Source organism: Eschscholzia californica, unplaced genomic scaffold (genome assembly GCF_041429995.1).
Source record: "Eschscholzia californica isolate CP2 unplaced genomic scaffold, dmEscCali1.0.p SCAF_5, whole genome shotgun sequence".
Taxonomy (NCBI): Eukaryota; Viridiplantae; Streptophyta; class Magnoliopsida; order Ranunculales; family Papaveraceae; genus Eschscholzia; species Eschscholzia californica.
In genome coordinates this window covers 8,717,398-8,729,755 of record NW_028238472.1, presented here as the reverse complement: position 1 = coordinate 8,729,755, position 12,358 = coordinate 8,717,398, and the positions used below count along the sequence as shown (strand labels likewise).

The following is a 12,358-nucleotide window of genomic DNA, read 5'->3' as shown; positions in this document are numbered from 1 at the left end:
GAGCCACGGGTGCTTCTATTCCTCTAGCAGTTAGTATTGGGTGTAACAAATATTGCTCATTAAGTAATTAAGTGAGAGCTTTTCAGCCTTCAGAAGATATGAAAAAGGATATCCAAGAAAGCAAATGCACGAATAACTTGTGACGTTCCTCCTAAGCGACTGGTTTCAGACCACCAGGAGAAGGCATTTAGCTTTTATCCCTCTCGGAATAGGTAGAAGGAAAGCAAGCACATTTGTGAAGTAGATGAAAAACTATTTGCCCTTTAATATTGACGATAAAATAAGATCACGAAACATTTCAGATTAGCAATATGCTGTTAGTCTCTAGCACAAGGATGGGGATCCCATGAATAAATCATCTTGTTTTAAAATAAATAAATCTAAAGAGAGAAAGAGAGAGGACCCTCAGTATAGATGTCAGTTGCCATAAAAAGTTCTTACAGATGATACTGAGCCTACCTCAATCAGCTCAGCCATCCTTCCTGCAACAATTAACAAAACACAATATCAATGACTCGTATGTAGCACCGTCTCTAGTAGGAAACGATGGTATGACTTTACTTTTAATTAGACATCTTGTTAGATCACCAAATTAAAAATGAAAAAGTTGTAACTGGTGAGAGATAAAAAGATGTACTTTCTCTTTCTCCGGTCCACTGGCATATTTCTTGTCTCAGTCTTTGGCATGGAAGATCCGGTTGGAATGGCATACTGCATCGGAGAAGGGGCTGGGGCAGCAGCAGGAGGAGGAGCAGATGGAGGTGGGGCTAGCGCTGCAGGTGCAGGAACCGAAGCAGGAGGAGCTGCAATGGGCTCAGGAAGAGGCCTAGGTACAATGTGTTTTAACCGATTGTTCCGATAATTCTTCCAGAAAAAGAATTGTTGCCTATGCGCCAATTCCTACAAATTCAAATAAAAAAAAAAAGATTAAAGATCCAAACATAAACTCTTCGACAGTAGTTGAGGAATAGTTTCTGCCGTTGTCTCTTCTTCATCCTTATAAGGATATTTGTTTGTACTACTTTCTCATTTGGATTCTACTGATAGAACATTTAAAAATGGAAAATCTGTTGATGATAAAATGATAAATGGCCAAGGGAGACATTATCAAAATGGGGAGTCCGAATGAAGTTAGACAAGATGAAGAATAAAAATATGATCTCTATTTTCTTTGAGGACTCTTTCAGTTTTTCAAGAATTACGGCTTGAAGATATTGCCCGCGCTCGCAGGGCGCATATTATCTACTAATGAACTTAATCTTTCTTATACAGAACGCACTTTCTTTGAACTTCCGGTCCTAGAGGTCAGGTGAAAATATAAATGAAATAAAACAAAGAAAAATGTATTAACATAAAATGAAAGGGGGGTGGTAGGGCTCAGCTGACTCCTCGTCTCGCAAGCCCAACTATGCAGAACACACTTTTGTTGTGAACAAACAACGAAAATAATGCAGTAAGTAAACATCTCATATAAGTTAGTAAATGTAACCTTGTTTCCTGGATGAGCCATTGCATTGCGGAAGTTTGCATTTTGTAGAAGTTCAAGAAAGTACAAGCAATGTGGATACCTGAAATTGGGAAAGCAACTAGGTTTTAAATCTGACACACAATATCCTCTTTAATAGATTGCGTCCAAATTCTTTACACATGAACTCTGGGATAAGCTTACATTATAAATTTTATATACTCCGGTCGTTGCCAATATTGAAGGTACTTTAAGTAACCAATGAAAGCTTCGTCCTCGAAATACCGATTCTGAGCTAGATCTGAAAAAGATTGAAACAGTTAATACAAAAGTAAATAAAGGAAAAAGTAGAGCCAACATTTAAATAAAACCCTTCAAGAACATAAATCGTGATTTTTTTTTTTCCAAATGTTCAGTCATCTTAAGCTTAAAGCCGAGAGGAATCATATCAACACTTGTTGTGTCCAAATATCATTTCACTGGTTTTCCTTATTTTTCATAAATGATTTAATAAATCCCGATTGGAAAGGGAAGCACAATCTTTAAACGTTACAGTAGTTTGCTGGCTAGCGTGTTGTGCTTCGCCATGACATGATAAAGCAATACTGAATTCGGCCAGTCAGGAAGTTAAGGGTCAAAAGCAAGAAGATTTTGCTTCAGAAGGGGCATAATTGTTCTTGAAGGAGCATGGAACCACACCAATTTCAGAAACAAGCATCTTGGAAAAAGATGTGATGTAATTTCTGCCCATTTTCGGCAGCAATAACATTCTCCGCTCAGAAGATAAAGTCTATTTCCGACCATTTGGTTGGACATACACCCAAAAATATGTTCCATTTAGATGGAAACATTCTATGAACTTTCTATCTTCAAAATAGGGTGGAAGTTTCCCCTGGAATTTTTAATTCGTAACTCCCTTTAGAGAAGTTCCACATTTATAGTCCCTAGAGTTTGTACACATAAATATACCAAATCTAAAAATTAAGCCAGACACTCCACTTAGTTTATTTAATAAAAGAGGAAAAGAAATAAGAAAGAAAAAAAAACCATACATCGTTAAGGGATTGGAATTTGATAACTTTGATCAGACCATTGCAGTTCAGTCATGTACTAAAATAGCTAGTCATCTAAGAACTAATAAGTAGGACGTCGATATGACTCAAGCGGATTGATATCATTTACCAAATATAGCTGCAAGTACAAACCAATACCAATGGCTAGAAATCAACTGCTACACCTACAACAAGGTTGATTTAGACCATTCTGAACAACTTACAGTGAATGTAGGTTGGATTAGCTAGACATTGAATAAATTCCAATTCAAGCAAAAAACGTTGGCGTCCATCATCAGGATCCTTGTATACTGGCCTGCATACAAATAGTGGCAAATGAGAATCTCAAAACACCAAGATGCACCTCGGTACCTGAGAAGATTGAAATTACTGTACTTGAACAGACACTTGGATAAACTCAAAATGGTCTAAAGAGCGACAAGACTATACAAGCTTAGCCAATTCAATTTTGTTTCAGTTCTTAAAAGTTAAAAGTGATGAGTATCACATCAAGTATGATTCCAAAAGCATATGTTCAGATGGTAAGAAAAATATCAGATACAAGTGAAGAGATCGCTATTAGAAGGGATTGTCGTCAAAAGATCACCCTCAGGTACACCTCCATGTGGGTCTAATGATACAGTGTTTAAGCTCAACCAATATGAAGTTAATCGACGAACTTAGAATGAATACTAACGTGGGTGAAGCAAGAGCTAGATCTTCGCTATCTTTACCGGAAGCCATTCGCCGAGCCAAAATTCAATAGCAACAAAAAGATTACTGCAAATATTCAACCTTAGAAAACACCTGCAAATATATTCACAATGAGAAATCGTGTTTCGCGAAGCCGTATTTCAACACATCAACTAAAATTTCAGAGTATAAAATGTTAGAGAGATGAATCACTTGTCTGAAATGCTATCTATCAAATGGAGTATAAATCAATGACAAAATTTCAGACAAGCTCTATAACCTTTTATCTAACTCTAGCTATTATTTATGATGAACAAATTAGTGCTAGACTTCAGACAAGTTTTAACTGAATGGAACCCTAGATTACAAGCTCTATAACCATAGTTCTAAACTCATCAACTAAAATGGAACAGATTTAATGGAATCGTAGTTCTAACTGAATGGAACCCAATCCGAAATTACCCTAGTTCGAATGGAGTAGCAAGAGAGAGAGAGAGAGAGAGAGAGAGAGAGAGAGAGAGAGAGAGAGAGAGAGAGAGAGAGAGAGAGTACCTGGTAGTTCGAATTGATCGCCGTTAGAGAGAGAGAGAGAGAAAACCTGGGGACCTTCGAATGGAACCCTATTTCGAGTTACTGTAATTACCCAAGTTGCTTAATCGATTTGCCTTGATCCATGGAGTTGTCTTCGGACGATTTCCCTTTCTTGATTTGAGAATTTTCAGAGTTTGGAGTTGTCTGGGTAGAATTTCAGAGAAGAAGGGTTTATGTTATATGCGCCCTTCCGTCCTCTCTAAGGCGCTCCGACTTTTTGGATGTGAAAATAATTTTGTACATGGAAAAGAAAACCAAGATTCTCTGGCAAACGAAGCACAATAGCCCGATCACAGGTTTGTGGAGGTTCAGGAGTATTGCAGCAGGATGCCCATGAGGAGTAGGCTCCAGAACCGAGGAGTCAAGTAGAGAGACCGAGAGACCCGACCCCGGGGGAAGAGGGTTCACAATGGTTGGATACCCAATAGAGACGAGGGAGATCGACAAGAAGAGGAATCTAAAAAATCAACCAAATCAATAGAAGAGGAAGGTTTACCTTTGAATGGATAAACAAATTTGTCAAAGATGAAGTGATGGGAGGTGTAAGGATCGAGACACTTGAAAGCCTTTGTGAAAGGGGCTATAACATAAAAAGATAAAAGAAAAGCTTCAATTTACATAAGAAATAGTACAAAGGTGGCTTACCAAATAAAACGGAGTACAGAGGAAAAGGTTTTGAAGAACGAAGTAGACATGCGATTAACAAGAAAGGTTGTTCTTTGAAAAACTTCAATCTTAAAAAGAAATTTATTATGAAAAAGAAGACCAAGATGGATGTTTGGTATCGTTATATGCAATACAAAATTACTTCAATAACACCTTCAGTGCTCATCATCTCAATGCTGGGTAGGCGTCACGGGAAGGAGAGGTATTGTCATTGACGAACGTGATTCTTAGGCGCACGCTGATCGCGAGCCTTCAAACATCTCGTGAAAGAGAAACACCGATTAGCTGTATGGCCAACACGTCCACACCCTTGACAAGTCGGGGTATCAGGCGAGTCTTGATCAACCAGATACATAATGTCTCGGTTAAAGGAGACTGCGACTTAGATTCTTGTAGGGCTCAACTTAGGGTGTTGCGGTGGTTGGAAACATGAGCAATCTTGGGTGCAACGAGCAACTTCTACAAAATTTGAAAAAAACGATTGGTCGATTTCGAAGGAATTCCAACGGTAATTTTAATGGGAAAAATCAAGATATTTATTATTCTTGATCTTTGGCTCTAGTACCATAATGGAACATAAATTGGAGGGGATTTCATGATCCCTCCTCATCTTCATGGGACTGCAAATCCTTTTTCTCAACTTCAACCCGGGTGCCGCCTCATCGCCAGAAAAACTCAAAATCCTTTATTCGTTCTGCTGACATAACTCGCTGAACTTTTTCTCTAACAAAGATGGAGGAAAAAGACTAGGGCGGTCAATTCTTGCCCTAGGACCCAAGGGTTGTTTTGTTATTATATGTTCACATCACCCGCGTAGGAGAACAAGAACTATAGCGGAAATAGTCATTTAGTGGTCTAAACTGCCGTTAAACTATATTATTTTCGCTTCTTCTTTTCATATTAATAATTCGGTGGCTTTTTTTTTGTCTTAGATCAAAATATTTTGGCCCAAATTGCCATTTTTTTAAATCATAAATCGTTAGCAGGAAACTTTGGCACTAATTATAAGAGATGTGATAATTATGTTGGACTTGGTAACTAAGAACACATGAACATAAGTGCATTGTAATGATTTTGTTCATTTAGTTGGTTGATTTAAAAGGCCAGCGCTTTGGGGAAAGCTAAATAGTTTCCGGGGTGTGAAGACTTGGTTAAAAATTGGTCAATTTTGTTTGACAATTTTATTTAGGGGGAAAGCAAAATACATCTCCACCTCAGCTCTCTCTCTCTCCACCTCACCTCACTCTCTCTCCACCTCACCTCACTCTCTCTCCACCTCACCTCACTCTCTCTCCACCTCACCTCTATCTTCTCCGATTAGGTCGCCGGCCGGAAAATTTTTCGGCCGGCGACCATTAAAAAAAAAAATTAATAATTTTCACTCTCTCTCTCTCTCTAGAAACTCCGGCGAAGGGGCTTCCCTTCGCTGGAGTTCCGGTCTGTTCTTCAACATACCAGATCTGGCCTGTTGAAGAACAGACCAGTTCCGGTTTGTTCTTCAACAGACCGGAATTCCGGCGAAGGGAAGCCCCTTCGCCGGAGTTTCTAGAGAGAGAGAGAGAGTGAAAAAAAATTTCCGGCCGGCGACCAAATCGGAGAAGACAAAGAGGTGAGGTGTAGAGAGAGTGAGGTGAGGTGGAGATAGAGTGAGGTGAGGTGGAGAGAGAGTGAGGTGAGGTGGAGATAGATTGAGGTGAGGTGGAGTGCTTTTTTTTATTTTCCCGGAAAATCTCTAAAATTCTATATATTCCCTTTAAAATTTCACACCCCGGAAACTATTTAACTTTCCCCAAAGCGCTGGCCATTTAAAAGTAACAAGCTTATTAGTGTTAGAGACTTAGAGCCATCTCTAATAAGTTCAACAAAAAAAAAATAGAGCCATCTCTAATTCCAAAAATATAAAGTTTGGGTTAGTAACAACATTTCATTAATGTAAAATTTAAAATGGTAGTCCATCTCCGGAACTAAAACACAAAAAAGTCATGATTCCATTCCATGAGATTTTTGCAACACAACAGTAAAAATAACGTTAATTTATAGGGTTATTTTTTCAAATAGCCCTTAATTTTGTGACCAGCTTCCTGCCTAGCTCCTAATTTTGTCAAATATTTATATGACCCCTTTTTTCAGTTACCGTTAGCACACCGTTAACTAGTCATCACCTTCTCTCCTCCATCTCATCTTCTCTCTCTGCCACCTCATTTTCTCGCCACCTCATCATCTTCACCGGCGAAGGTCACCGGCCGGCCAATTTTCCGGTCGGCGACCTTCAAACATTAAAAAAAGTTAATTTCTTTTCTCTCTCCTCCCTCTCTGTCAATAATTTTTTATTTTATTTTTAAAAAGCTAGATCTGGTCTGCGGCACATTTTGTCTATGAGTGTCTGTGAAAGTCCCAATCCACTACACCCCTCTAAGTTTAAGCTAGCTCTTTAGTCTAATCCATTACATGTAGTAATTATTGATAATTTAACCGTGATAATCTTGTTTTGGAGTTCAAGTGAGGGGGTGTTGTTTTTGATAAAATAAAGAAGTTGGGGTTTTGTTTCTTTTCAATGGAAAAACAAAAATCTCCAACATCATAATATTTACATAAAATGGTCGAAGAATCATGCTAAAGCTAGGCACAGGGTCAATTTTCACCATATTTGTTTATGTTTTTTTATCAACTTGTTCTCTTTTAGACTTTGATTCCCCCTTTTATTCTTGTTTTTCAAACTTCTATCCTCAGCCTCTTAATATGTAGTTCTTCACTTGTGACCACTAAAATCTCATTTTTGAGAACAAGTTCTTCAAGATTTCATTATGACTTTCCTTTTCTTTATAAGAAATTATTATTTTTTAATTTTTCTTTGTCTTTCTAATATTTTAACTTTTCTTAAATAATTCATTTTATGTTTTCTTTGTAGTCGTGGTAATCTTCATTAGATTGTGAGGATCACATAACTATCTGTGAGTATCGGAGTTGTTGACCAATCTTTTGATTGCTTGTTTATTTTCATTAGAAATAACAATATTTTTTATGTCACTTGTCCTAAATACTGACAGTATGGTACAAGTATATTTTTTCAAGTAAAATGACAGAATTGTGACAAGACAACAAGGATAAGGGTGAATACATTCTTTTGAGAATGATAGCTGCAAGGCACAAAATAGCTTAAAAAGGGAAAATGTTGAGGTTAAGATTAGTGTTTGCTACATGCCAAGCCCAACCACAATCATCTTCTCCATTACCAAAATGAGTTGTTTTAGTTGGTGTGAATGATATGGTGGGGGTAAAGGTGATAGTGATTGAGATAACAAGAAAGGTTATATATAAAGTGCTAAAAACAAGAAATGAAGAAATTGAAAAAAAAATTCAATGTGGTACTAATCCTTGCATTAGTTGTGATTCAAGAGCTGTTAGTATTTGTGGTTGTTCAAGACCTTCGGTGCATAGTTAGTAATGTTTTAAAATTTGAGAAAAAAGTACAATTAATCAAAATCATTAACGTTAGTATCGAATGGAGATTTACGTCTAACTTAGGCCACGATAGAATTGCTGAAAGAAACTGTGACTTACGAAAAGTATTTCTTTTTCGATTATGAGGATTTCAAATTGAATGAGATTTACATGGAGGTGAGTAGCAACCAATTAAAAGAATGGCCACCCGAAAACCAAAAATACAAGAAATGACAAGAAGAAAATACCACAAACAAGAGAAGAACATGATATATTACTTAGTTCTTTTGGTTAATTTAAACTAATTGTACATCTACCTTCATTTGTTGGATAGATGGGTTTTCAGGGTTCACTTGATTATCATCAACCCTAACTTCTCTTTCTTCTTCTTCTTTGTATGTTGAATGAACACCATATAGTATATAAAACAAGGTGATGACACAAGTCCAAATTCCAAATCTTTGGAAAGATCTTTTCTTGAGGCTAGCCATAAGAAAGATATTGAGAAATATAGAGGCTGAAGCAGGCCATGGCATCAATGGCACCGACCATTTTGAAGGACGATTGGTACAAGGGTTCATGTAGTATTGGAAGAAAGCAGTGATAGTAATGGAAACACCACCAAATAGGGCTAAGCTCCACCATTGTTCTTTTAGTTTCCATGACACAGAGAAACCAATGGAACTTGTTGAAAGGAGAATCAAGAATAGTAGAGTTGGGAGAGAGTTGTTATGATTGATTGTTGTGTTAGTAATGTTTACGTATCGTCGATATATTAATGCATTAGCTACTAAGTAGAATACTAGTAGTGTTCCGATGGAGATTAGCTCTAGAACTATTTGAAGGTCAGTGAAGAGTGCAAGTGAGGCTGTGCATATTCCTGCAAAATGGAGAACAATAAACTCATGAGAGAATGAGAGAGGGAGAGAGGGAGAGAGAAGTTTTAGTATGCGTTGATGTGTACCTAGGAAGAGTGTGGCATTCATGGGGGTTCCTGTAGAAGGATGAACCTTGGCTAACCAGACTGGTACAAGCCGAGCCCTACCGATAACACACAAGTACCTAGCTTGCCCTAGCATAGCAACTAGAAGCGAAGCCACGATACCCAAACATGCACCAACTCCAACAACGTGACTCGCCCATTTCCAGCCTACCATCTTCTCAAAAGCAAAAGCAAATGATGCTGTAGCTGATATCTACGAACAATTGAAAAAAAAGACTTTACTTCGAGAGTAATTGGCCGAGAAAAAGAACTAAATATTTGTACTTAATCATTTTGATACTCCTACTTTAACGTAGAAACATGCTTAAACGTGGGGTAGATGTTCTAAAGATCAGATTCATTCATATCAACTTTAGATACAAAAGATAAAAAGAAGAAAAGATTACAAAAAGAATAATAATACTCACTTCATTGTAAGGAAGCATCATTGACAAAGCTAAGGCCATAAGGCAATAGAGAACCGACACAATGAGGACGGACCCTACAATGCCTATCGGTAGATTCTTTGATGGGTTCTTGATCTCTTCGGCCGTGGTTGATACTGAATCATAACCAATATAGCTAAAATAAACAAGAGCTGATCCATCAATAACACCTCTAACACCGAAAGGAGTTAACCCTTTTGGTTTCATTAAGTTCTTCGAAGTTCCGTTGCAGAAACCAGCAATTACAATAAACCCAAAGAAGAGCAAATGGAATACTGTCATTATAAGGTTCAATATAGAGCTCTCTTTGGTACTGCAAAATACACAACCATCAATTCAGTGTGTACTAAACTAAGGGCACATTCACTTTTAAGTCAAGATAGAAATAATGGTGATATATATATATATATATATATATATATATATATATATATATATATATATATAATCCAAATGACATGATTAATACTAATCCAATCAACTACCCATTACTCCAATATGTGGTAATGGATTATGACAAAAACAAATGCCCACTCAGGTACTAATTAGCTATGACAAAGACAACAAAAAGAAGAAGAAGAAGAAAGTGAAAGACAAAAAAAAGATAATGGGGTAAAGGCAGAAAGGATCAAACCTATGACAAAGACAGAGAGTAAGAAGAAGAACAAGGGCAACAGCAGGGAAATCCAATTTATTATATCCTTCTCTTAACCCATCAACTTCAACTCTCCATGAATCAGGGTCCACACCGACCGTTCTACAAAGATAGTCCGTAAAACTTCTAGCAATCGCTGCATTTGATAATACGTACTCCATGAGTATATTAAGTCCACCAAAATAACCTACAAATTCACCTGCTCCAATTCCATGAAATATTATAAGAAACAAGTGACTAAAAAGTACCAAGTAAACATGAAATTTTAACTATATATTATACAACAAGTGAACTTAAATATTTTCATACCAAAGGTTACTCTTAGATAGCTAAAAGCACCACCCGCGACGGGAATATTGACGGAGAATTCGGTGTAACATAAAGAAGAAAGAAGAGCTGAAACACCGGCAATGATATACGAAATAAATACGGATGGACCTGAAATCTTGTGAGCTACTTCACCTGTTGTTACAAAAACACCAGCACCAAGCATACCTCCAACACCAAGAGCTATAAGATCATACCACTTGAGTTTTCTCTTCATATCTGAGCATGATCTTAATCTAACTTGATTGAGTTCTTCATCTGGTGTCCATGTAGCTAACATTCTTTTTCTAAGTTTATGAGGTGTTTTTGAGAGAGATTGAAGATAAGTGAAGAAGATGTTGTTAGCACAAGGAGGAGTTGTTGCTGTTGCCATGTTTAGTACTGTTTTGAATTCTTAGGCTGCTTTCCTTTGACAATGGATCAATGAAGAGACTTAAATACTACTTTGGGTGGGTAATAAAACTAAAAGATAATATTATATAAAGAATCATTTGTTTCTTGGAATATATTGTGATTTCAGTGATGAAAAAGGATACTAGAATCCAAAGGGTAGAAATCTTCAAGAAGCAGATGGTCATTTTTTACTTTTCTGTGTGGGTGGCATCAAGTTTTCGAGCCGAAAGTTCATTGGTCAGCTGGGTAAAAAGGGTGCCAATTGACATCATAGATGTGGATGGGAATGAACAAGTACTTTATTGCCTTTAAGAGCAAAAGTTACTCAGGATTGTGAGGAAAACAACTATATGAAGGATGGGACTTGTGTTGCCAGTGTTGCAGTTGGTCCAACCCATTAAATCTCACTCGTTATCCTCGTTATCATTATTCGGGCAACTCACCGAGCTAAACTGGCAAAACTTCAAGTTGCCTGAAGTACTAAATAGGGCGAACACTTACGAACCCTTTAACTCATGCGCCTTACCCCTTGAGGCCTTGATGGATCGCGTATATGCTTGTTATTTGTCTCTACCCATTTCAGAAAGATAGAAGTATGATAGCAACCTTACAAAATGAAACTATGTCACAATGTTACTTTAGCTAAAGCCTTTTGAGGCCATTTTTACCTTTTAACCTAAAAGATATCACAAACACATCACAGTGCTTACTCTCATAAAGCCATACATGGATATCCTTAAAACTATCCCTCCACACTTAATTCTTATGTGAGGGAAGCCATCACAGGTCGGATCCCTCGAACCCGACCCGCCTGATCCAGCCAATCGAACCCCCTAGGGTTCCTAATAAAGGAAGCGAAAACATCGTATATCTACATATTTCTATTTACGTTTATCCTTTCCTTAATTTACCTCTTTGATATGTTTCTATCTTATGTAACCCCCTCAATATTATAAGGCCAGCGCTTTGAGGAAAGCAAAATAGTTTCCGGGGTGTGAAGACTTGGTCAAAAATTGGTCAATTTTGTTTGACAATTTTATTTAGGGGGAAAGCAAAATAGCTTCTCCACCTCAGCTCTCTCTCTCTCTCCACCTCACTTCTCTCTCTCTGCCACCTCATGTATTCGCCACCTCATCGTCTTCACCGGTGAAGGTCGCCGGCCGGCCAATTTCCGGCCGGCGACCTTCAACCATAAAAAAAAAAAAAAATTTCCTTCTCCTCTCTCTCTAGATCAGATCTAGAGAGAGAGGAGAAGGAAAAAAAAAAAAAAATTTTGTATGGTTGAAGGTCGCCGGCCGGAAATTGGCCGGCCGGCGACCTTCACCGGTGAAGACGATGAGGTGGCGAATACATGAGGTGTTAGAAAATATTCCCCATAAAATTAGTTTCCCCGGAAAATTTTCAAAATTCTACGTATTCCCTTTAAAATTTCACACCCCAGAAACTATTTAGCTTTCCCCAAAGCGCTGGCCTATTATAAATAAAAGGGATGAAGAGTCTAATAACTCACTCCAGGGTTATATTCTATAATGGTATTTGAGCTTTGAAAACTTTAAGGAGTGTAGTTCGATCTTATTTCGCTTTTGCTTAACCGGCACGGTACTCGATTTGATGACTACTATCCACCGTAATCAATGTTAATTTTCA

At 37.6% G+C, this 12,358-nt stretch overlaps 2 protein-coding genes across 3 annotated transcripts; both read right to left on the bottom strand.

Moving 5' to 3' along the window:
- Positions 1-241: 241 nt before the first annotated feature.
- On the bottom strand, positions 242-4,522 carry MED31 (SOH1 family protein). Of its 2 annotated transcripts, XM_086643634.1 has the most exons (8): positions 4,133-4,409; positions 3,763-4,065; positions 3,215-3,324; positions 2,742-2,833; positions 1,670-1,766; positions 1,490-1,568; positions 638-900; positions 242-482 (listed from the first exon to the last, which is right to left on the bottom strand). In XM_086643634.1, the coding sequence occupies exons 3-8, from the start codon at positions 3,259-3,261 to the stop codon at positions 470-472; spliced, it is 591 nt and encodes a 196-aa protein (XP_086499760.1). In that variant the 5' UTR covers positions 3,262-3,324; positions 3,763-4,065; positions 4,133-4,409; the 3' UTR covers positions 242-469. The 2 variants fall into 2 exon arrangements, with proteins under 2 accessions (XP_086499760.1, XP_086499759.1); XM_086643633.1 differs by having other exon boundaries at positions 3,763-4,522.
- A 3,502-nt stretch (positions 4,523-8,024) lies between these two features.
- LOC147536813 (cationic amino acid transporter 6, chloroplastic-like) lies at positions 8,025-10,769 on the bottom strand. The gene is made up of 5 exons (XM_086641467.1): positions 10,301-10,769; positions 9,971-10,190; positions 9,319-9,649; positions 8,873-9,104; positions 8,025-8,788 (listed from the first exon to the last, which is right to left on the bottom strand). Exons 1-5 carry the CDS (start codon positions 10,689-10,691, stop codon positions 8,205-8,207), a joined length of 1,758 nt encoding a protein of 585 aa, XP_086497593.1. The 5' UTR covers positions 10,692-10,769; the 3' UTR covers positions 8,025-8,204.
- Between the last annotated feature and the right edge of the window lie 1,589 nt (positions 10,770-12,358).